Source organism: Pleurodeles waltl, chromosome 11 (assembly GCF_031143425.1).
Source record: "Pleurodeles waltl isolate 20211129_DDA chromosome 11, aPleWal1.hap1.20221129, whole genome shotgun sequence".
In the NCBI taxonomy this organism is placed as follows: Eukaryota; Metazoa; Chordata; class Amphibia; order Caudata; family Salamandridae; genus Pleurodeles; species Pleurodeles waltl.
In genome coordinates, this window is record NC_090450.1 from 581,199,849 (window position 1) to 581,222,724 (window position 22,876).

Consider the following 22,876-nt stretch of genomic DNA (forward strand, 5'->3'; position numbering starts at 1 on the left):
CACTGGGAATAGGTTTCCTGAAAGAGCCGGGCTGATCATCCTGAAAGGGATATAATGATGCTACGCCTCGCTCTGCAAGCCAGTGCGATAGCAAGGGGCAGTGGGCCTTAATGCTCTTTAGGGAAATAGGCCCCTTACATATATTAAGAGTGTGACACAGACTAACCCGTCCCCTGATTACGTTGTTTGCCCACACTAACATTTGTTTTAAGGAAATGTGGTCAAATGGGCAATTTTAGCAGCACAGTTTTTCAAAATTGGGTAAAAAATGTAGGAATTAAAGGAAGTTCAAATAATCTAGGTATGCCATTTGACTTGGCTGAGTTTCATTTTCATACCCTGCCCCTTCGAAGCACGTTTTGAGTTATTTAATACTTGGAATAGGCAAAATGGGTAACTGAAATGTTACACAGATCTCACAATTTGAAACCTTAAACAGTATAACAAATATCAAGTTAGACCGATTTTACGAACTTGGGCTCAGACCACAAAACACAAGTAGTAAAAACCTAAGAGTTCATAAACCATAATATCCTTTACGTTAAATCAGTATTTCAGGCTCTGTTCTCAGACAGCCATTATATAAAAATGTAATAAAAGGTGATTTATATAGATTACAAAATGTCTTTACATATCTGACCGTCATAGCAGAAGGCATTATAGTTCTAATTAAATGTACAATAAAATCAGCAATATTAGTCCCAAGAGCAGCGCTGTCGAACCTATTCTGTAGTAAGAGCAACTTGCCTTCAATGAAAATCATTGTGAGCTACTATTACAATTTTTTTAACAATGCCCACATCAGACAGGATTACCTTAGTTGCCACCCTATGCAAGATCACCAGCAGTGATCACCTCCGTGCATCAAGATGCTAACAATGCTTTGTCAGTTTGGAAATCCTTTACATGGGTAATGCATAACAGCCAAAACTGCAATGCCAGGGCATCAATGTAAAACAGTTAATAACAAATCTTCCAAGAGCCACATGATTTATTACTCAAATATCAGCTTTAAATATATTTCGGAAACACAACCATTTTTCTCCAAGTATCCGCTTATGAGTTCTCAAAATACACACATTTTCATCTCATATACACACTTTTTAATTTTGGTTTCCATATATGCAACCAAGCAACAAGCTTCAAATTTAGTAGACTGGGGTGTGCACAGGAGAGCTACTTATAGGCAGCTAGACAGCTACAAGTATTTTACAAGCTACCTGTTGGATTTGCCTGCCGTAGAGCAGCATAATTTATCACTCAGATTTCAGATTCATGCTTTTTTTTTTGGAACGGTATTTGTTTTGCTCAACCTTCAGCTGGCGTCGCTCCTAATCAGGGCCCAAGATGGCGGTGTCTCTTTTGAGCTCCCTCCACAGACACCAGTACATCTCCAGCTGGCTGTTTCCCTAGATGCATTTTGAAGCAAGAGCAAAAGAGAGCGTGCTGGACACTCCATCACCCTGAAAGGTCTTAACAACACGGCAGCTCCAACCATGATCTCAAGGCTGTATTTTAGTTTGCTGCGCCTGGGACTTTTGGGGCATCTCTTCAGTGTGGAAGTGAGCAGAGGCAGCAGATGACGGTGGCGTCCCTGCAGGGGTGCCACTCAAAAGTCTGAGCAGCCTGGAGAGCACAGGTCCTGGTATTAGCTATTGCTCACCATCGATGAGGGGCAGATTCTTTGGGAGTCTCAGCCTAACCAGTACCAAATCAGTTCCAAGATGGTGTCTGGCATGAAGTGCGGCCGGGTAGAATCAAGCCAGCAGAAAAGAGAATGACAATGGGGACATAACAACAGTTGCAAAGAACTAGATACCGCTCGTCTCTCACTTTGGGGCGGTAATCCATGAGGGACAGTGAAGGTGTTTTCTGGAGCGTACTGCCGGAGGATCCACTTGATGGAATGGCCTGGTGCTGGGGCTCCTCAATCACTGCATGACCTCTTGGCAGTGCACCATTCGGGAGCCGTGTCCGAGAGACAACAATACAAAGATGACTTCTTCAACCTCCGAAATAGGCCACAGGGTGCAAGTAAAAGCAACTAGTACGCGGTCCACTGGAGAACTGGAGCTTAGTCCAGGTGAGAGAGCCCTCCCATGGTCTATTTATGTTCAGTGCTCAGAGATGCCTGCATAACTCCCAACATTGAGTATGCACTGAGAGCGAAGGAAGGTAAGCTACAGGCACTGTCCAACAGAGTGCTATGTATTGAGGGAGACTGGCACGGTGAGGGAGAGGCTGCAGACAGTGGACGATGAGAGACATGGTCTTGAAGCGTTCAGGACCAATGTGATTGATAGCCACATTACCAGAAACCAAAATGTGTTTTAGTATTTCTATTTATTGGTTTTCCATGAACAAACAGCAAGAAAAAGCCTGAGAACCAAATTGCAGCGCAGTCCAGTCAGCCTTGATGAAGGAACAGGCAGCAGCGCCTACTAGAAACCAAAATGAATGGGCTAGACAACCTCCGCAGGGGAATCCAGCCGAGGGTGCTGCTTGAACCCCCTACCCACCAACACACTGATAACAGAAGGCGTACCTATTTGGTAAAGTACTATATATGGAAATTTGGGGTGATACACCCTGTGGTTGGGGTGTGTTTTGATTAGCCCAGAAGAGTGATGGTTTCCTATTTTCTGCAGAGTTAAGGAGTGCCCCCTTTGAAAATAAAGGTTTCCTTTGAACTACCGCTCAAAAGTTGGATAAAGATACTTCCATAACAATCTGGCCTCCTCTGCCCCATTTTCGGTGGAGCTGACACTCATCTGCATCTACCCTGATTTTAGCACTGCTGATTAGTTGCTTTTAGGTACATATATAGGCTCTGGTAGCACACAATGTCATGCCTCCATGGAAAACATTTTCTACAGCACATGTGCAAGGGTCAAGGTTCATGATAGGAAACAGCCAAGGGAGTAGCCGAAAATTAAAATACTTGCCACTTTGACTTTGAACCAAAGCTCTTATGGCACCAAGAAAGTCACTGTGACCCTCTCTAAAAGAGCTGTCTTGTTTCTTCCACCGGGCGTCTACCCCTCCATCCTTCCATCCACCAGCATGTATCCACCATTCCACCTTTACATTCTGTCATCCATTCAGTCTTTCATCGACCGTTCAGTTTGCCACCATTCCGTCCATCCATCCGCCCATCCATCTTCAAACCGATCCATCAACCAAATCTATTCATCCACCTTTCACTCAATTATCCATCCTTTAACTTATCCACCCCCTTCCATCCATACATCATCCATCAATCCTTTATCTCACCCTTTCACTCCAACCATCCGCACTTTCACTCATCCACCCATTCACTCACCATCTATCCACCCTTTTACTCATTTGTCCATCCATTCACCCTTTCACTCATTAATCCAACCATTCATCTACTCTCCCTTTTACTCATCCATAATTTCACTCATCCATCCATTCACCCTTTCACTCTTCTGTCCATACTCCCTTTCACTCCATCCACTCATCAGTCTAACAATTCACCAGTTCACTCGTCCACCCAGCAATCCATCTATCCTCCCTGTCACTCATTCATCCACCCTTTCATTCACTCATCCATCCTTTCTCTCATCATCCACCCTTTCATCATCCATCCACCCTTTCACTCATCCATCCTTCTGCCTGTTCACTCATCCATCCTTACATCCAGTCTTTCATCCATGAATCTATCCATTCACCCTTTCACTTATCCGTCCATCCATCCACCTATCGACTCGCTCTCCTACTGTTTTACTAGTGCACAGCTGTCAGAATGAAAGCAGCAGATGTAGTGGTTTCTCTGTGACTTCTTGTAGGAAAGTACTATCTTGCCTCGCATGTTACCCCCATTTTCACAGTATGTATGTTTGTTTTTGCCCTTGTGTCACTGGGATCCTGCTAAGCAGGACCCCAGTGCTCATAATGTATGCCCTGTATGTGTTCCCTGCGTGGTGCCTAACTGTATCACTGAGACTCTGCTAACCAGAACCTCAGTGTTTATGCTCTCTCTGCTTTCTAAAATTGTCACTGCAGGCTAGTGACTAATTTTACCAATTCTCATTGGCACACTGGAACACCCATATAGTCTTCCTGGTTTCAATTTGCTAGAAGCGAAGTGATGCTGTTGAGGTGTTGTTGCATATTGGTGGCACCTTCTTAGTGCACATCTACCATTGAATAAAACAAGGAAAAAGAGACCTGTACACCCTTGTCATGAGTATAACTTATTTATGTCGCCCTACATGTGGCGTGGCCAGTTGGAGGAACCTCTTGGCTCCTATATTAGATAATGATTAAGGTGTGCCCAAGAGCAGGAATAGACCTTTTGCATTCCAACTCCTCCATGTCTGACAAATTCTGACTTGTTTGTTATTCCGCAGGAGGAGAATCTCAAGAGGGCAAAGAGCGGCGATCTGAAAGTTAGCATCCACAGGATGGAGATTGAGAGGGTGCGCTATGTTCTCAGCAGCTATCTGCGAAGTCGACTTATGAAGGTAAGGCAGTGGTTTCATGGTGGTCAGAGTTAGTTCTCTGATCTGGCCACGTATGATGAAGGGCAAGAACTGTGGTACCTTTTAAGTAATTTCACCATGACATTAAGACTTGTATGGTATGACACCTACACTGCAACTGTAAGCAAGGCAGAGAATCTTGCATGTGATTTTGTCTTAAATTCTAGCCGGTGTAGGCTTTAGAGATGGGCCTTTTTTGTTCAATATTAGTCTCCCTACTGCGTTTTGGTAATTTTGAAGCCTTTGAATTTGATAAAATGTTCTCATTTTTATATTTTCTAACTTGGTAGTTTTCGGCTTAGGGTGTTATGCACGTCAAGTTTAGAGCTGACCTGGGCCTTATAGACGATGGGGGAAGTGGATGAACTGGAGAGCCGTTTGCAGGAGCTGGATTTTGTGGAATTTTATTGTATCAACCGCTCCCATTTGCACACTGAGGCTGTGGTCTGCATTCATTATTACTCCAGGTATGCACTTTTGTTTTGATAGGTATTCCCTCTTCCAAAACAGTGCTATTTTTGAGGTGTCTGCCCTAGCACTAGTATTTCTCTTTTTGGGCCGATCTGCTTTAGACTGTTATGTGGCTGCAATGCATGCTGCTGATTGTGAGTGTAAACGCAAGATCTATGATAAATCGAGTTGGATATCTGAATAGGATTCTGGAGTTACATTTCAGGTGCAATAAATGCAGATCCCATGGTTCTCCCCAAGACTCCGAGGCACGCACCTAACACCATTTGCTTATGCAGATAACATTATTTTACTGGACCAGACTCCCATAGCTCTTGAAAGGCTGGTGACCTCGATATGCGAGTATAATGTACTGGAAAAGTTCAAATGTATTTCGAAAAGACAAGATATGTCTTTCGGGAGTAGCCAGGCTAACTCTGATTGTTACCGATGGTTATAGACATGAGTTAGTAACACAACATACATATCAGAGAGTGACACTGAGTGGGTTATTAGGTTGAAAGCCACACCATAGGATTATAGCTGGCAGGGTTAGTAGATGCTTGCCAGGTTTTGCACCTTCTAAAAGCCAATTCTTTCCACAAACAGTGTGTCCATTGTTACGTTTCTGATGCCAAGGTTGTTCAAATCCTTCTGGACTGCTTAGTCGTGTTCAGTGGTAATTGTGAAGACTCTTTAGATATGCTAGAGTCCTAAGAGTTGTGTAAACGCTTTCATACTAGTCAAGCAACCCTATAGTGTTTATATAGACTTATTAGGTGCTCCTGTTTTCTCAAAAGAGCAGATGTGAATTATTAACATATATTATTCATTGCTGTTACAGTGTATGTCAATAGTTCTTAACCTTTTGATTTCTGTGGACCCCCACGTAATCATTACTGGAATCCAGCTACCCCTCACCGATTTATTATTGAAAACTGGAGAGTCCCACTGAGTGATTACTAGAAGTTGGGGATCCTGGCCTAAGCAATTTAGATGATTTGAACTGCAAAGCAACACACAAAAATACAGAAACAAGCAATTGTCGAACAGGTCCACAATTTATGAAATATTTAATTTAATTTACAAACACATCAATTAAAAAGCAACATTTTACTTTTAATTTGAATGTTGGAGCTTTCCTAAATTCAACTGAGGCTAGCCATTGCCCAAACTGTATTGTGTTGGATGCGCTTCCACTGCTCCCACAAATTAATCTGAGGATACCAACTTAATTTTTATCCTACAATTTCAAATTCATTTACATTTACAGAATTTCTTTTAACATTTTGACTGTTGCATCTTTATATTTATGTATTAATCGGTTAATATTTAATCTTCTAAGCAGCCGCAGACATACTGATTAGGCATCGCAGACTACCAGAGGTCCTTTGACCACAGGCTTAGAACCGTTGGTGTAGGTGATTCTTTGGTGGCAATAATTTGGAAAGAATCAGCAAATTTGTCAAGAAACTTCAACTTATTTTTATTGTCCTTTTTACAAAAATATGTCTCAGAGCCACTCTGGCATGATACATATATACCTAATGCTTCATTGAGAGCTCTAGTAATAGAGTCAAGAAAGTGAGCTTTTTGTTAGACAGTGACAAATTGAGGAAATTTAAAATTGTGTTCTCTTCAATTAATAGTTACACTTTTTCTTTGAGAGAAATGAAATGTATAGTTTGGTTTAAAGCGACGTTACTCAAAGTACGGCCCTCGGGCCGCCAGCGGCCCCACGGACCTTCCTTGGCGGCCCGCGGACACGTACAGGAAACGACATATAATAATGGCCGCAGTATATAAACATAGAAGAGGGCCACGGGAGCATGCGCAATCGTTGCTTCTTTGCGCATGCTCCCGCGGCCCTCCTCTATGTTTACCTACGGCGGCCATTATTTATGGCATTTCCATGACGATCCTGGAAGCCAAAGCCCCATAAAAGTCAGCGCTTGCAGCTAACTTTTACGGGGCTTTTTCGTCTGCTTCCTGTCACCGGCTCCACGTCTGCTGCCCGCCTGCCGTTCTACATTTGTGGCACCTTTACAGTGCTTTATTGAGGCAGGTAAGGCTCTTTGGTTATTTATTTATTTGTTCTTAATGTAGTGTGTGTGTGTTACTGGGGTAGGGGTGAGAGCAGATTGCGCTGTGTGTGTGTTACTGGGGTAGGGGTGAGAGCAGATGGCGCTGTGTGTGTGTTACTGGGGTAGGGGTGAGAGCAGATTGCACTGTGTGTGTGCGCTGTGTGTGTATTACTGGGGTAGGGGTGAGAGCAGATTGCGCTGTGTGTGTGTTACTGGGGTAGGGGTGAGAGCAGATGGCGCTGTGTGTGTTACTGGGGTAGGGGTGAGAGCAGATGGCGCTGTGTGTGTATTGCGCTGTGTGTGTTACTGGGGTAGGGGTGAGAGCAGATGGTGCTGTGTGTGATACTGGGGTAGGGGTGAGAGCAGATGGCGCTGTGTGTGTATGGCGCTGTGTGTGTGTTACTGGGGTAGGGGTGAGAGCAGATGGCGCTGTGTGCAGATGGCGCTGTGTGTGTATGGCGCTGTGTGTGTTACTGGGGTAGGGGTGAGAGCAGATGGCGCTGTGTGTGTTACTGGGGTAGGGGTGAGAGCAGATGGCGCTGTGTGCAGATGGCGCTGTGTGTGTATGGCGCTGTGTGTGTTACTGGGGTAGGGGTGAGAGCAGATGGCGCTGTGTGTGATACTGGGGTAGGGGTGAGAGCAGATGGCGCTGTGTGTGTGTTACTGGGGTAGGGGTGAGAGCAGAGGGCGCTGTGTGTGTATGGCGCTGTGTGTGTTACTGGGGTAGGGGTGAGAGCAGATGGCGCTGTGTGTGTTACTGGGGTAGGGGTGAGAGCAGATGGCGCTGTGTGCAGATGGCGCTGTGTGTGTATGGCGCTGTGTGTGTTACTGGGGTAGGGGTGAGAGCAGATGGCGCTATGTGTGATACTGGGGTAGGGGTGAGAGCAGATGGCGCTGTGTGTGAGCGCTGTGTGTGTGTTACTGGGGTAGGGGTGAGAGCAGATGGCGCTGTGTGTGTATGGCGCTGTGTGTGTTACTGGGGTAGGGGTGAGAGCAGATGGCGCTGTGTGTGATACTGGGGTAGGGGTGAGAGCAGATGGCGCTGTGTGTGTATGGCGCAGTGTGTGTTTAGCAATGTTTTGAAAAAGGGGGCGAGGTGGTTGTGCCCCCTATAAGCCCCGCCCCCCCACCCCCGCTGTCACTTCAGTGCGGCCCTCGGCCGCAAACCATAGTGCAATTTTGGCCCCCGAGAAAAAGTTTGTGAGTACCCATGGTTTAAAGCCACATATAAGTAGAGCAGTGGTTCCCAACCTGTGGTCCGGGGACCCTAGGGGTTTCACAAAGCCTCATCAAGGGGTCTGTGACTGCTTATAAAATTAACTAACATTAACAGATTAATAAAGTAAATAGAAATAAAGTGGCTAAATGAACAATTGAAAAATGTTAAAACATACTGTAAATGGCAAGGAATTTGAAATTGGAGGCTGAAAGTTAAATTAGTATCCTCAGATTGAGTGCAGGTGCATCAAACAATATAGTATGAATGATGTGTGGCTTCAGCTGAATTTAGAAAAGCTCCAAGCTTCCTATTAAAGTTTAAAAAAATATATATATATATATTTTTGCAAATTGAATAAAATGTGTTATTATTTGTGTATTGTTAGATTAAATGCGTGTTTCTGTATTTTGTGTGTGTTGTTCAGCAGTTCAAATCATTGACCGTGTTTAGGCCTGGGTCCCTGGCTTTCAGTAATGACTTTCAGTAGTGACTCAGTGGGGGTCTCTGGATTCCAGTAATAATAAAATAGGAACCATTGAAGTAGAGCATGGCTAAGAGTAAGACTGCATCAGATCGTTTTTTTTACTACCACAGTCATTGGAATGGAAATGGCAAACGTAATAAAAGCTGTCACCTGTGTGCTTTATGGAGACTCCGAATTTGCAGTCAAGGTTTATGACGAGAGCACTGACTATGCTTGAGTTATCAAACTTGTAAACTCATTGACAGCATGGTGCGGTTTACAACTGTGGTGACAAATAATTAATAGGTGTCTTCCTTGCATATAGCTGTATAACCTCTCAGAGTTCAAAATCACTTAGATTTTGCAAAGTGAAAGCCTCTTTGATTTTGATTGTATTTAGTGTGCAGGTTATTTTATATAATCTCCGGTCTTCTGGGATGCTCTTAAAATGTGCTACTTTTTGAGTATGAAGATTCCAAATGTATTTTAATGCACTGCTCTATGTACTTTCATATTTATACAATTGTAAGTGTAATATTATGCAAATGTATTTGTATTGAATTAAAGTAGTTTTTGTTGCTTTTCGTGTTTGGATATTTATCCACAAATGCTCAATACACTTTTTTGCTTCAAAATGTTGACTCTCACAGCTCGGATTACTTTCTGTAGTTGCCACTTTTGGTCTCCCCAAGTCTCCTAAGCAGCAAATAGTACACAAGGATAGTGGTCATGCCATTACTTCCACATTTGGATCAGAAATACCTGCCTATGCTGCCCTTGCAGCTCATGTCTGGCCACCATTGTGAGCTGTAATGCAAAGTGTCCATTTGCTGTCACAGGGGCTCTAGCCTGTAAACTGCAGCATGGTCTGCAATTGTATTCCTTTCTTGTGTGCACAGAAAGATCAGTATGTGCCAGACCTGTTTCACCTTTCCTATCCATAGGAAAGCAGCACATTCATCTGAAGCACACCCTAACCTACAAACCCCTCATTTATTCCTCCTTTCTTTCAGATTGAGAAGTTCTTCCCTCACATCCTTGAGAAAGAGAAGTCTCGGCCAGAAGGTGCGTCTTCAGATCTGTCCCCTGAAGAGTTTGCATTTGCCAAAGAGTGAGTATTAGTACAGGTAGCTGAGGAACATCTGATCAGGCTTTCTTCAACATGGACTATCACATGCTTTCCAGAACACATCCTGTCAAGCCCAGTCAACTCTGTGGTTGGTTTTCTGGTAGTAAGTTTTGGAGAGCCTCTGCTCTTAAGGTCAAGGAATGAAGAGTAACAAAGATTCCGGGCCACAAAGATGCGATGTTTCAGTTCTTTGGCTTTCGTTTACAAATCATTGTTTTCAGATGTGATAGTCCAGTTAATTCATTTAAAATGAACTAAGACTGCAACTCCCAGAATGCACGACTTTAAATGAAACCACATGACTGAAGCCATTTTGTCCCACTGGCAGGTCAGCCATCAGATAATCTAATAGGGAGTCAGATGTGCTTCTCTCTGTCTCTTCATGGAGAGGTGTTTCTTGAGAGACCACTTGAAGCAGTTGACTATTCATCATCCTGGGCACCACCCCCTCCACCTGGGACGACTCCAGGTAGCCTGCAGCGCTCAGAACCCCCTTCCCACCCACCCACCGCGCACATAAACTCAGCATCATCCTCGACTCCTCGCTGTCAATAAACTGCCAAATCAACACTTTCATCCTCCTGCTTCCACACACTCCACCTACTTCAGAAGATTTTCATGTGGTTCCCCACTGAGTCCAGGAGAACCGTCACCCAGGTGCTCGTCAGCAGCAAGCTCGACTACAGAAACACACACTACGCTGGCACCACCCAAAAACTGCAAAAGAAATTGCAGAGAATCCAGAACGCTTCGGCCAGACTTATCCTGAACATCCACCGCCACAGCTACATCTCTGGTCACCTAAGAGACCTTCACTAACTCCAGGTCAACAAAAGAATCACCTTCAAGCTCCTCACGCACGCCTACAAGGCCCTCCACAACATGGGACCTGCATACCTCAACCACTGCCTCTCTTTCTACACACCCACCAGACATCTCCGCTCTGCCCACCTGACCCCCGACCACTATCCCAAGGATCTTTAAGACCTCGACTGGAGGAAGATCCTTCTCCTACCTCGCTGTGTAGACCTGGAACTCTCTACTGCTACAGCTCAGGCAGTCACCCTCACTGCCTCAATTCAGGAAGGACCTCAAGACCTGGCTTTACGACTGAACTGCACATCACCCCACCCCCTCCCCCCAAGCACCTTGAGCCCCTAACTGGTGATTAGCTGCGCTCTAAAAGAACCATTGATTAATTGGTTGATTATTTGGTCAAAACTTTGCAAACTATATGTTTGCAAGTCTTAAGTTTAAATTAAGGAAAGTCACAGCGTTAGAATCATTATAAGAGTTTGGGTTGGAGCCTAGTCAGGATTACAGTTAATGAACGGCTAGGAATGGCCATAGTGTTAGGAGTATATTGACATTAAGGCTTAGTGTCTGAGTTAAGGCGGATTTAGATTAGGCAAAGCGTTAAAGTAGGTTTAAGTTGAGGATCCTTGTCTAGTGAAGTGCTGGGACAGGTTCTTTCTTAAGATTAGAATTGCGGTGAGGGTTGAAGTTTGGAGTAACGTTAAGATTGGACCTAATACAACAGGTTGTGCTCAGTTATAGATCTAATGACAACTATTTCATCCTTTATCTAGAATTGTAAACTTATTTTCAAAGTTTTTTTTTTTATGTTTGGAAAATTAAATAAAATGTATGTGCTTTGCTCATTAGCAAACTTGCAACAATGGATCTCTTTTATAGGCTGCAAAAATCTGAAATATCCAATTCTTTTCAAAATATGTTTCTAGAAGTCTCAATTACTACGCACCTTGTGCCTGTATGACCTTCAGGAAAGAACATAAACTCAACCCACGGGGCTTCTTGCACAGATGGAGTGTCACTGTGATTGAACTTACAATTGCATGATAAATAAGCATGCACAGTCAGGCACAGAAAGAGGCATCTTGTATCACTTGAGCCTTTTTTGGCCAGATAGTCATGACTGCACTGGAAGGTCAGGTAGGTGCGCCTACAGTATGAGGGGCTGAGAAGTTTGCATGTCAGCTGACCCTCCAAAAAGACTGCAGTAACTTAAAGTGCCATAAACAGCCTTAGTGTGATTTGTGTCACTTGCCAGCAAGTGTTAATGTTTGCAGAAGAAGTTCCTTGACTGTCTTCAAGATGCACTCACTGCATTATCTGGGTTAAAAGAAAATGGCAGCTAAAGAGAACGTGATACCATTTATCGTGCATGTGCAGGTGGACAATGAAGATATATTAGCAGGATAAGCAAGATTTGGGACACGCCTATAGTTGGCCGTATCGCCAAGACTCAGGTTTTTGTTTTTCCTCCAACAGTAATATTGGTTTGATTGCTGGGATAGCATCTCCCCTGAAGAGTATGGTTACATCAAAGATGTATTCAAGGTAGTTTGTAGATGATAACTGAGCAGGGGACCCATTGCGCCTTAGTTGTTTTGAGTATCCACAATGGTAGACTCTGGCACTAGTAGTAAGTAAAGTGTAACTGCCCTTGAATGTTCCTATTCCCCTCCAAAGCATAGCAGAAATAAGCAAATGGCAAACTCACTTTTTGTTCACACATGCCATGTAGAAGCACTAGCAATCAGCTAAGAGTTGGTGACACTGCCTTATTGTTCCTAATAAACCCTTACATGATAGATTCTGCCCAAAGAATTGTAATTCTCAATTTAGCAGTCTTCTGGCTGCCCTCTCAAAACCTAATGGCCATGTTATTTCTCTTTGGTGGTCTCTAGGTTCAAGCATGTATGCTTTGGAGGCAGATTATTTTTGTTACAGCTCCTAGGCTGTGGAATGCTTCCCCAGCAAGTTTCTGTTCACAAGATGCAATATTCTTTGGTTTTCCAGAAGGGTTAGAACTTGGCTTTACCATCAATTGCCTCTTTACAGTCTGGCTTCTTCAACAGGTCTTACCTCCTCACTGTCAGGTCACCATATAGCTATTAGAGTGCTTCATAAATTCAAAAACATAACATTGCCTAGACACTTAATATGAATAGATTTACTTACTAGTGGAATAGTATCCCTTACAGAATTGAAAATCAAAGACTTGTGGAAGGACGGTGAACTTCCTCAACAGCCCTTGCCCAGCTTTGGAATCCTCCTCTGGGAGAGAAATGACTTGAGGCTCTGTGCTTATTGGACTTTCAGTTTGATGTTGAGAATATTATTTGGGCCAATTATTGCCTATTGCTTGCTAGGAATTGTTGATCCGTTTTATTTTTTTTAATAGGGGACGTACCCGCTCAAAATTTAGTTTAATGTTCACACAGCCCTAGAATGTATGTGAGACACCTGAATGTAATCTTACTAAAAGGGGTCTTCTGACACTGAGGTCTTGTTTTGATCAAAATGTTGAATATGAATATATGCATTCCGTTCATAATTTCAATTTGTATAGAGCCAACCAGAATTGTTTTAGCTTTCCCTGGGCATCTTTTCATGCTGGTCTGGAACACCACCAAACTCAAGAAACCACTGTTATTGTTTATTTGTTTTGATTGGTTATTCGTGTCTACAAAGTTTGTTCAGTGTTAAGTTACAACATGTGTCAGTTAGTGAGAAAGTGCGTTTAGTTCAATCTTGGAAGATGTTTTGTGAATGGGTTGATAGGTCAAAAGGATTTCCCATTTTTCCCCCTCTCAATTTGAGTTCTATTGTCCATCACTTGGCTTAATTGTGAAATGTGATGATATGTTGTTGGGGTGGTGTAAGTTTTAGTTTTGCTGGGTGTTTCTAGGACCGAATAGTACATGACAGTGCCAATGATCTGGCCACAATTTGCCAATCATATGGATTCGGAACTATGTTGTACATATGAAGGTGAGAGGGTTCTGTCTAACATATGATTTAGGAGTATGACAGTTTGTGGGTGAGACTGGAACAATGATATGTGATGTTGGGTATAAGTTGCTAGCTGTACAGTGAAGCCTAAGTATTTATTTATATATATATATATATATATATATATATATATATATATAGTGCATTTTTCTCTGTAGCTGTTTGGATTTGACAGTAATCTTGCCTGCAGTGTGTGTCTATAGAAGAAGCACGGCGTTTATATAACTTGCATAACCTTTTGCCATCCGGAGCAAAGACTGCATCGTTATTGTCCTGTCTCATCCCATCCTTTACTCAGACATGGCATTTTGTGGCCTTTACCTGTAACTTCCCACACAAAATCCATAGCAGTAAGTTTTGTGAGAAAGAGGTTTTCTGGCAGTCCAGAAGCATAATTTGAAAATCTATTTACACCATGAAAAAGTTAAAGTTGGTTTCTCTGTCAGTTCTCATATTGTCTGTTCACCTGTACTTCTTGACTTACCACTAAACACGGAGTTTGTCTTAATGCATCTTTCTGGCTTGCCTTCTTGGGGTAACCCCATGTTCTCATCCTTGTAGGTACATGGCAAACACAGAGAACCACCTGAAGAATGTGGCACTGAAGCACATGCCACCCAACCTGCAGACAGTGGAGCTCCTCAAATCCGGTGAGACGAGCATGATTCTCAAAGTTGGGTATTACAGTAATGGGAGGTTCTTATGATAACTGGAGGTTTTACTAGCACAAACTAACTATACTAGGGTTTGTGAAACTCAGGACTTGATGACATGGTGGAAGCTAGGAGTTTTAGCAGGGTTTGAAGAATGTCCATTGCGATTAGGTGTTCTAAAGAGTTACAGGATCTGGAATAATGACCATATAATTTATCGACATGGCTAAGCACCTTCTGGCGTGGTATGTTCAAAGTAGGTCACATACAAAGGCCAATGAGTTAAACACAGGTCACATACAAGAACAGAAGGGACTCTTCTAGTACAGAAGACCCTAGAACTGACATATGGCGCTGGAAGCCCTAGCGTGGAACTAAGTGAGCTAAGACTGTGGCTCCAGTTAAATAAACCAAGCAGCTAAGACCTCTTTGGTTGTGCAAAGGTGCTTGATGCCCTGTGTGTAGAACAAATGGGGATGACGCCAAAGATTCATTCAGATGGCACAAGTTTCACGGCTGGAACTGTGGTGGCTGGGCATTCTGGGTTGGTGTGAAAGGAGTTTGGTGTTTGCTGTAGCACAGTCTATGTGCACTGTGGTAGAATAGATTAAGCTAATGGTTGCAGGGATTGAACTGCTGAAAATGTGAGCATCGATCTTTACAAAAGGGCTAGGATTCCTGGAGGGGCATGGGAGTCTACAGTTACTCATTGCCCGAGTGAGGTTCCAGGGATGGAGGAATAGGTATCCAAAAAACAAGCTACTTCCGCAATGAAGACTGGAACATCTGTCACAAAAAACATGATTTCCTCCATCACCAAGACTCTGGGATAGGTTGTTGACGAATTACAAGGCTTCCCTGGGTAGGTGATGGAATCAGGGCATTAAAATTATGCAATTTAAAATGTTAGGTTAAAAAAAAAAGCTGAAACGCCTACAAAGATCTAACATGCCACATAACCTTATTAGCTCGGGCGTAAGGACTATGCGGCTTTTGACATGATGCAAGTGCTAAAGTTTAAATTTAAAAAAGCAAATTCCCAAGATCATGGCAGTTACCTCATAAGAGGTTCCCTCCAGAAGAATCTCATATTAGGACTTTGTCTCTGAGATGGAAGTACCAATCTTTCCAGTTCTCAAGAAACAAAACATTTTTGAATGGCGGTCCACTTATATTGTGAACAGGAGAAATCTCTTTTTGAAAACTGTTGGCCTGGACTTGTTGTTATTGCAGTGTTTGGGACGAGTTGGCTCTGGGGTACTTCTACCCTTATATATTTTGAGGACTATGCATGATGCTCCAGTAACCATTACACTTTTCTTTCAGTCCCCAAACCAAACCTGGATTCCTTTGTTTTCCTGAGGGTGAAGCAAGAGCAGAAGAACATATTAGTGGAGCCAGAAACTGATGATCAGAGGTGAGTGGGAATCCCCATATTCAAGACACAAATATCCACCAAGAGAGCAGTGAGGGGAATGGGAACATACCCTCCAAAACACAGTGGGTGAGCACTGAACCTCAGAAATAAAGCCAAAAGAGGGCCAGAGACCGCAGATGTTAAGGTAAGGGGAAAAGACCTTATAAACCACAAAGGCCTCATTATGGTGATGCTCGGACTGCCACCATAAGGGGCGGTCCAACCGCCCTATTATGACCTTGGCAGATTGGCCACGATCCAACTGCAGGCACCGCTAGGATGCCGACAGTCTGGTGGGGCCGGTGGTCTCACTCCACCAGGACAGCACTGCTTGCAGCACTGCCCTGGGGATTACGAGTCCCCGTTCTGAAAGCCTTTGCATGACTGTAGCCCTGCCATGCAAAGGCTGAAGGAAAGGTGATGCCGGGGGCCCCATGGGAACCTCTGCACTGCCCATGCGCTTGGCATGGGCAGTGCAGGTGGCCCCACGGAGAGCCCTGTCGTGCTTTTCACTGCCTGAATTATTGGCAGTGAAAAGTGAGATGGGTGCTGTGGCACCCGACCCACTGCCACATTGCTGTCAACTCAATTATGTGCCAGTTTCAATATTAAGGCCCTGTTCCCTGCTGGGCCGGTGGCGGTCTACCGTGCAAATTAGTTTGGCGGGCGGCCTCTGCTGCCCGCCAAACTCTTAATGAGGGCCTTTTTGTGGTAATATGAATGCTCAGAATCAATGAACCTAAGAAGAGAGAGCTTTGCCCATTCACAATGAAAATAGACTGCATTTTCCCATACCCTAGATACCAGCAAAAGATGCAAGCTGTACTCTCGCTCCTGTTCTCCATCCTTGACTATGCCAACAGCCTATACCTTAGCACACTCAGTTTCATCCTATACAAAATACAACTAATCCAAAATGATGTCACAAGACAACTCCTCCATCTTCACCCAAGACAATGCATGACTCCAGTCCTACAAGCATTGTACACAGATTCTCCCATGGAAAGAACCACTAAAGTTTTCAAGTTAAATTCAAACTGTACAAACAAAATGGGGCACTGTGCTCCAGGCTTGCACCACAGATTATCATACAACGCAAATACAATAAAACAGAGGGAGGCATTGTTTCTCAGCACAAACTGCCAAGCACTGGAACTCGCTATCAGCCAAGATTTGAATCACACAGGAGCATATCCACTTCAGAAGAGTACTATTTCAAAGACAACTTATTATCCACAACTCTGGGTTAAAACCCTGTTTAATAAACACTGCTTCAAGTACAATGTGCAGGCTACAATCCAGTCCACAGAGATTGATCCACCCAAACTTCTCGCAACGTTCTATGTTCAGGTAAGTCATGAAGGGATGACCTGTGTCTAGCCTGAGTATTATATAGTAATGCAAAATCTTATATAACCATCCTGGCCTATGCTAATACGAATACAACATCACTCAGAAGTCAGGTAGACCAGTGTAGTTCATATAGACTGCTTTATTTTTCCCTTTTATTGCCTGACCCATACACTCTCATAAGATGGGTTATGTCCCTCGCCATGTATTGTACCTGTCTACAGCAATAGATCACCCATCACCAACTGAACAGGCATGAGGTAGCTGAAGAGATCTTCCCAATATTGCTGGCCAACTGAGGCACCTAATTTAATCCACCACTGCAGTTCCCAATTAGCTACATACTGTGATCGCCTCATTCTCCTTCCAACCTATGCCTGTTCAGAACCATAAACTTTAAACAAAATATCTCCGAATAGACAATCCACTTCATCTAAATGGGCTATGATCATAAGAAATGCCACCAAGGGATCTGCAAGCTTTTAAAAGCTACCAGCTTACTGAAAACCATAAACTGCACACCTATCTCTCAGGCCTCTTCATCCGTCACCCAACATAACCTTACCTTTGTGGTTCTAACGCACAACATGGAAACAATTCCCATATAGGACAAAAACATAGGCAACACCCTTCCAATCACACACCCTAAATGGTACAGCATGCAGCCTATTTAGGCAAGCAACTTCAGCTCCCCACATAGCGATAGTAAGCACTATATAAATGTTGCAGTACAGTACATGTTTCAATAAATGTCTCCTTTCACTGAACACTGGTCTATTTAAGAAAAACGCACCAGAAGAAAGAAAAGCCAGATAATGTTTTTTTTCTTTAAGATGCAGCTGTAATTCTGCTATGTGACCTTCCTTTCACCTTGGCCAAAATCTAACTTTTTGAAAGTTACTTTTCCTATATATGTATCAAAATTCAAACTTCACCATTGAATTGGATTTTTAACAAATATTAGAAACAGTGGTTGATTTAACATCTAGAACTCTTTCAAACCAGAGTTAGTAAACATAGTTTTTTAGTTGCACTCTAGTTTTTTTTTTTATAGGATCTTTACAGTGCATATAGCTTTTGGCGGCTAGTTACTGTAGGAACATGCCAATATCAGTTATATAAGATATAAAATGACTACATATTCCACTGACTTTTAAATAGTAGGCATCATGCATGTGGGCTACAGAGCCTAATTAGGAGTGACCGTTTCAAAGTGGGATTCGTCCTGTTAAAAAGGGATAATTTGACAGGTGCGCTTGCAGGTTTAAGAACTGCAGCAGTCAGGCTACACATGTAGGCCTGATGCCATGATTTTCTTTCTAGCTTGGTGGATGGGGCAACATGCTGCAGTTAACAGTTGACATTTACCTTTCCATGCCTTTGGTGTATTTCCCTGCATATGCTGTGGTCTTACTTAAATGTTAAATATGGAAATTGGAGATTAGCCAATTAAACTGTGTTTTAGGGGTCCAGAGCACATGGACTGGGGACTGGATGGCTCTACCCCAGTGTGACTTCAAAACTAGTAATACCAATCAGCTGGGAGACCTAGCTTAGAAGTGGTTCTTCTTTTCTACATTTCACACTGAATTTAAGAATGCTGGATGAGTTGAGGATGTTCCTGAATATGCCATTCAAGAGAAAGAAAGTGGGTTGAAAAGTGTTTCTCTTTCCTCTTCTTTTGCACTTTGTTTTGGACAGCAGTAGGAGTGGGGCTTGTGCAGAGTGCCAGGGTACGAGCAGGATCTTAATGGAGAAAGTAGCTCGTAAACTGTGCTAGTGTAGTCACCTGAGGTGAGGTGAGATGGTTGACATTTTGTAAACGTTAAGGTTTGTTATCCTGTTTTGTTATGAACTTTTGTAAGCATGCATATAGTGTGTTGGAGATAGAACATCGACAGCAAAGATGGGGTTTTCACAAGGACAGTTGCAATAAGGATTTCTATTAGGTTAGAGGGATTTCTGTACTACAACTCATACCTGGAAGTTGATGCTGAGGTTTGTGTGCCCCTTGACTACAAGGCCACATCTAGTATAACCAGAGGACACATCCACCTTTTATAATCTAAGCTCTTTTATTTCCAGATATTTTACTCTGAATCTTGGCTTCTTAAATCTTCTTTGTTAAAAAGGTAGTTATTTTAATTATGACTGCCTGTGATGTTTATATTTGCCTTTGTGTGTGGCTAAAGCAGAGTTCTTCACACTGTGGGGCATGGCGCCTGGGGTCTGACTGAATTCCCAGGGGCATACAAATGTCTCAGTAAGAACTTGTAAATAGAATGGCCTGGAACCGTGACATTTGCTGCGTTTCCAGGCTCTCTTCATTTACATCCGGTGATTGCATTGCATAACAAACATTTGCAATGCAACAGGTCTCACATTTGCTAGAGTTAGAGCTATCGGCCTTGTAAATGACAATGTCTTTTATTAAGGTGTTTTGGCCTGGAGTCTAGGAGATGTGTGTGGTGTGGAGTGGGAATTTGTGGTTTGCATTTTAATTGTTATTTGTGGAATTGTGCATTGTGGAATTATGTGGTACAGAGTGTATTTGTGTAGTGGAATTATGTGGCATGGTGAAAATATATGGGTGAGAGCTGCATAGACTTGATAGAAAAAAAGATTGAGAGGGATAGGTAGTTTATTTAGGAACTGGTGCAGGCTTCCATCACAGGGAAGGTACAAGCTTCCCTTACAGGGAATGTACAATGCAAGCTTCCCTCACAGAGAAGGTACAATGCAAGCTTCCCTCACAGAGAAGGTACAATGCAAGCTTCCCTTACAGAGAAGGTGCAGTGTAATCTTCCCTCACGGAAGATACAATGCAAGCTTCCCTCAAATGGAATGTACAATGCAAACTTCCCTGACACAGAAGGTACAATGCAAGTTTCCCTCACACGGAAGGTAAAATGCAAGCTTCCCTCACACACAGCAGATGCAGCACAGGCAGCAGCAGTGCATGCTTCCCTCACACACAGCAGATACACTACAGCTGCAGTACAAGCGTCCCTCACAGAGAAGGTACAATGCAAGTATCCCTCAAACAGAATATACAATGCAGGCAGCCCTCACAGAGAAGGTATACTGCAAGCTTCCCTCACAGGGAAGGTATACTGCAAAGGTACAGTGCAAGCTTCCCTCACAGGGAAGGTACAGTGCAAGCTTCCCTCACAGGGAAGGTACAGTGCAAGCTTCCCTCACAGGAAAGGTACAGTGCAAGCTCCCCTCACAGGGAAGGTACAGTGCAAGCTTTCGTCACAGGGAAGGTACAGTGCAAGCTTTCGTCACAGGGAAGGTACAATTCAAGCTTCCCTCACACAGATGGTACAACGCAAGCTTCCCTCACACGGAAGGTACAGTGCAAGCTTCCCTCACACGGAAGGTACAGTGCAAGCTTCCCTCACACGGAAGGTACAGTGCAAGCGTCCCTCACACGGAAGGTACAGTGCAAGCGTCCCTCACACGGAAGGTACAGTGCAAGCGTCCCTCACACGGAAGGTACAGTGCAAGCGTCCCCCACACGGAAGGTACAGTGCAAGCGTCCCCCACACGGAAGGTACAGTGCAAGCGTCCCTCACACGGAAGGTACAGTGCAAGCTTCCCTTACATTGAAGGGACAGTGCAAGTTTTCCTCTCACAAAAGGTACAATGTAAGCTTTCCTCACACAAAAGGTACAATGTAAGCTTTCCTCACACAGAAGGTACAATGTAAGCTTTCCTCACACAGAAGGTACAATGCAAGCTTCCCTCACACAGAAGGTACAATGCAAGCTTCCCTCACACAGAAGGTACAATGCAAGCTTCCCTCACACAGAAGGCACAATGCAAGCTTTCCTCACACAGAAGGCACAATGCAAGCTTTCCTCACACAGAAGGCACAATGCAAGCTTTCCTCACACAGAAGGCACAATGCAAGCTTTCCTCACACAGAAGGAACAATGCAAGCTTTCCTCACACAGAAGGCACAATGCAAGCTTTCCTCACACAGAAGGCACAATGCAAGCTTCCCTCACAAAGAAGGTAACATGCAAGCTTCCCTCACTCACAGCAAATACTGTACAGGTAGCAGCAGTGCATGCTTCCCTCACACAGAACATACAGCACAGGCAGCAGTGCATGCTCCCTCACAGAGGAAGTACAATGCAAGCTTCCCTCACACCTCGCAGATACAGCACAGCAGCAGTGCAAGCTTCCCTCACACACAGCAGATGCAGCACAGGCAGCAGCAGTGCATGCTTCCCTCTGTAGGAGGCTGGACTGGCTTGTAGTGAGTACCAAGGGGTACTTGCACCTTGCACCAGGCCCAGTTATCCCTTATTAGTGTATAGGGTGTCTAGCAGCTTAGGCTGATAGATAATGGTAGCTTAGCAGAGCAGCTTAGGCTGAACTAGGAGACGTGTGAAGCTACTACAGTACCACTTAGTGTCATATGCACAATATCATAAGAAAACACACTACACAGTTATACTAAAAATAAAGGTACTTTATTTTTATGACAATATGCCAAAGTATCTTAGAGTGTACCCTCAGTGAGAGGATAGGAAATATACACAAGATATATATACACAATAGCAAAAATATGCAGTATAGTCTTAGAAAACAGTGCAAACAATGTATAGTTACAATAGGATGCAATGGGGAAACATAGGGATAGGGGCAACACAAACCATATACTCCAGAAGTGGAATGCGAACCACGAATGGACCCCAAACCTATGTGACCTTGTAGAGGGTCGCTGGGACTATTGGAAAATAGTGAGAGTTAGAAAAATAACCCTCCCCAAGACCCTGAAAAGTGAGTGCAAAGTGCACTAAAGTTCCCCTAAGGACAAAATAGTCGTGTTAGAGGGAGAATGCAAGGAAAACACAAATCAGCAATGCAACAACGATGGATTCCTGTCTGAAGGTACCTGTGGAACAAGGGGACCAAGTCCAAAAGTCACAAGCAGCTCGGAGATGGGCAGATGCCCAAGAAATGCCAGCGGTTGGTGCAAAGAAGCTCTTACTAGGCTGAAGAACTGTGAATACTGCAGGAACGACAAGGGCTAGAGACTTCCCCTTTGGAGGATGGATCCCCCACGCCTTGGAGAGTCGTGCAGAAGTGTTTTCCCGCCGGATGGACGCCAACAAGCCTTGCTACACGCAAATCGTGCGTTTGGCGTTTTTGGACGCTGCTGGGGCCCAGGAGGGACCAGAAGGTCGCAAATTGGACCTGCAGAGAGAGGGGACGTCGAGCAAGACAAAGAGCCCTCACTGAAGCAGGTAGCACCCGGAGAAGTGCCAGAAACAGGCACTACGAGGATGCGTGAAACGGTGCTCGCCGAAGTTGCACAAAGGAGTCCCACGTCGCCGGAGACCAACTTAGAAAGTCGTGCAATGCAGGTTAGAGTGCCGTGGACCCAGGCTTGGCTGTGCACACAGGATTTCCGCCGGAAGTGCACAGGGGCCGGAGAAGCTTGCAAAGTCGCGGTTCCCAGCAATGCAGCCCAGCTAGGTGAGGCAAGGACTTACCTCCACCAAACTTGGGCTGAAGAGTCACTGGACTGTGGGGGTCACTTGGACGGTGTCGCTGGATTCGAGGGACCTCGCTCGTCGTGCTGAGAGGAGACCCAAGGGACCGGTAATGCAGCTTTTTGGTGCCTGCGGTTGCAGGGGGAAGATTCCGTCGACCCACGGGAGATCTCTTCGGAGCTTCTGGTGCAGAGAGGAGGCAGACTACCCCCACAGCATGCACAAGCAGGAAAACAGTCGAGAAGGCGGCAGGATCAGCGTTACAGAGTTGCAGTAG

General features: G+C 44.1%; 1 protein-coding gene across 2 annotated transcripts in view; it reads left to right on the plus strand.

Annotated features, from left to right (window-relative positions):
- Positions 1–22,876, plus strand: part of GINS4 (GINS complex subunit 4) — a 62,122-nt gene that overhangs the window by 25,857 nt on the left and 13,389 nt on the right. For both annotated transcript variants that reach the window (XM_069214073.1, XM_069214074.1), the window contains exons 4-7: positions 4,374–4,487; positions 9,735–9,832; positions 14,231–14,319; positions 15,649–15,739. In XM_069214073.1, coding sequence (XP_069070174.1) covers positions 4,374–4,487; positions 9,735–9,832; positions 14,231–14,319; positions 15,649–15,739 — 392 coding nt within the window. The remainder of the gene's footprint in view (positions 1–4,373; positions 4,488–9,734; positions 9,833–14,230; positions 14,320–15,648; positions 15,740–22,876) is intronic.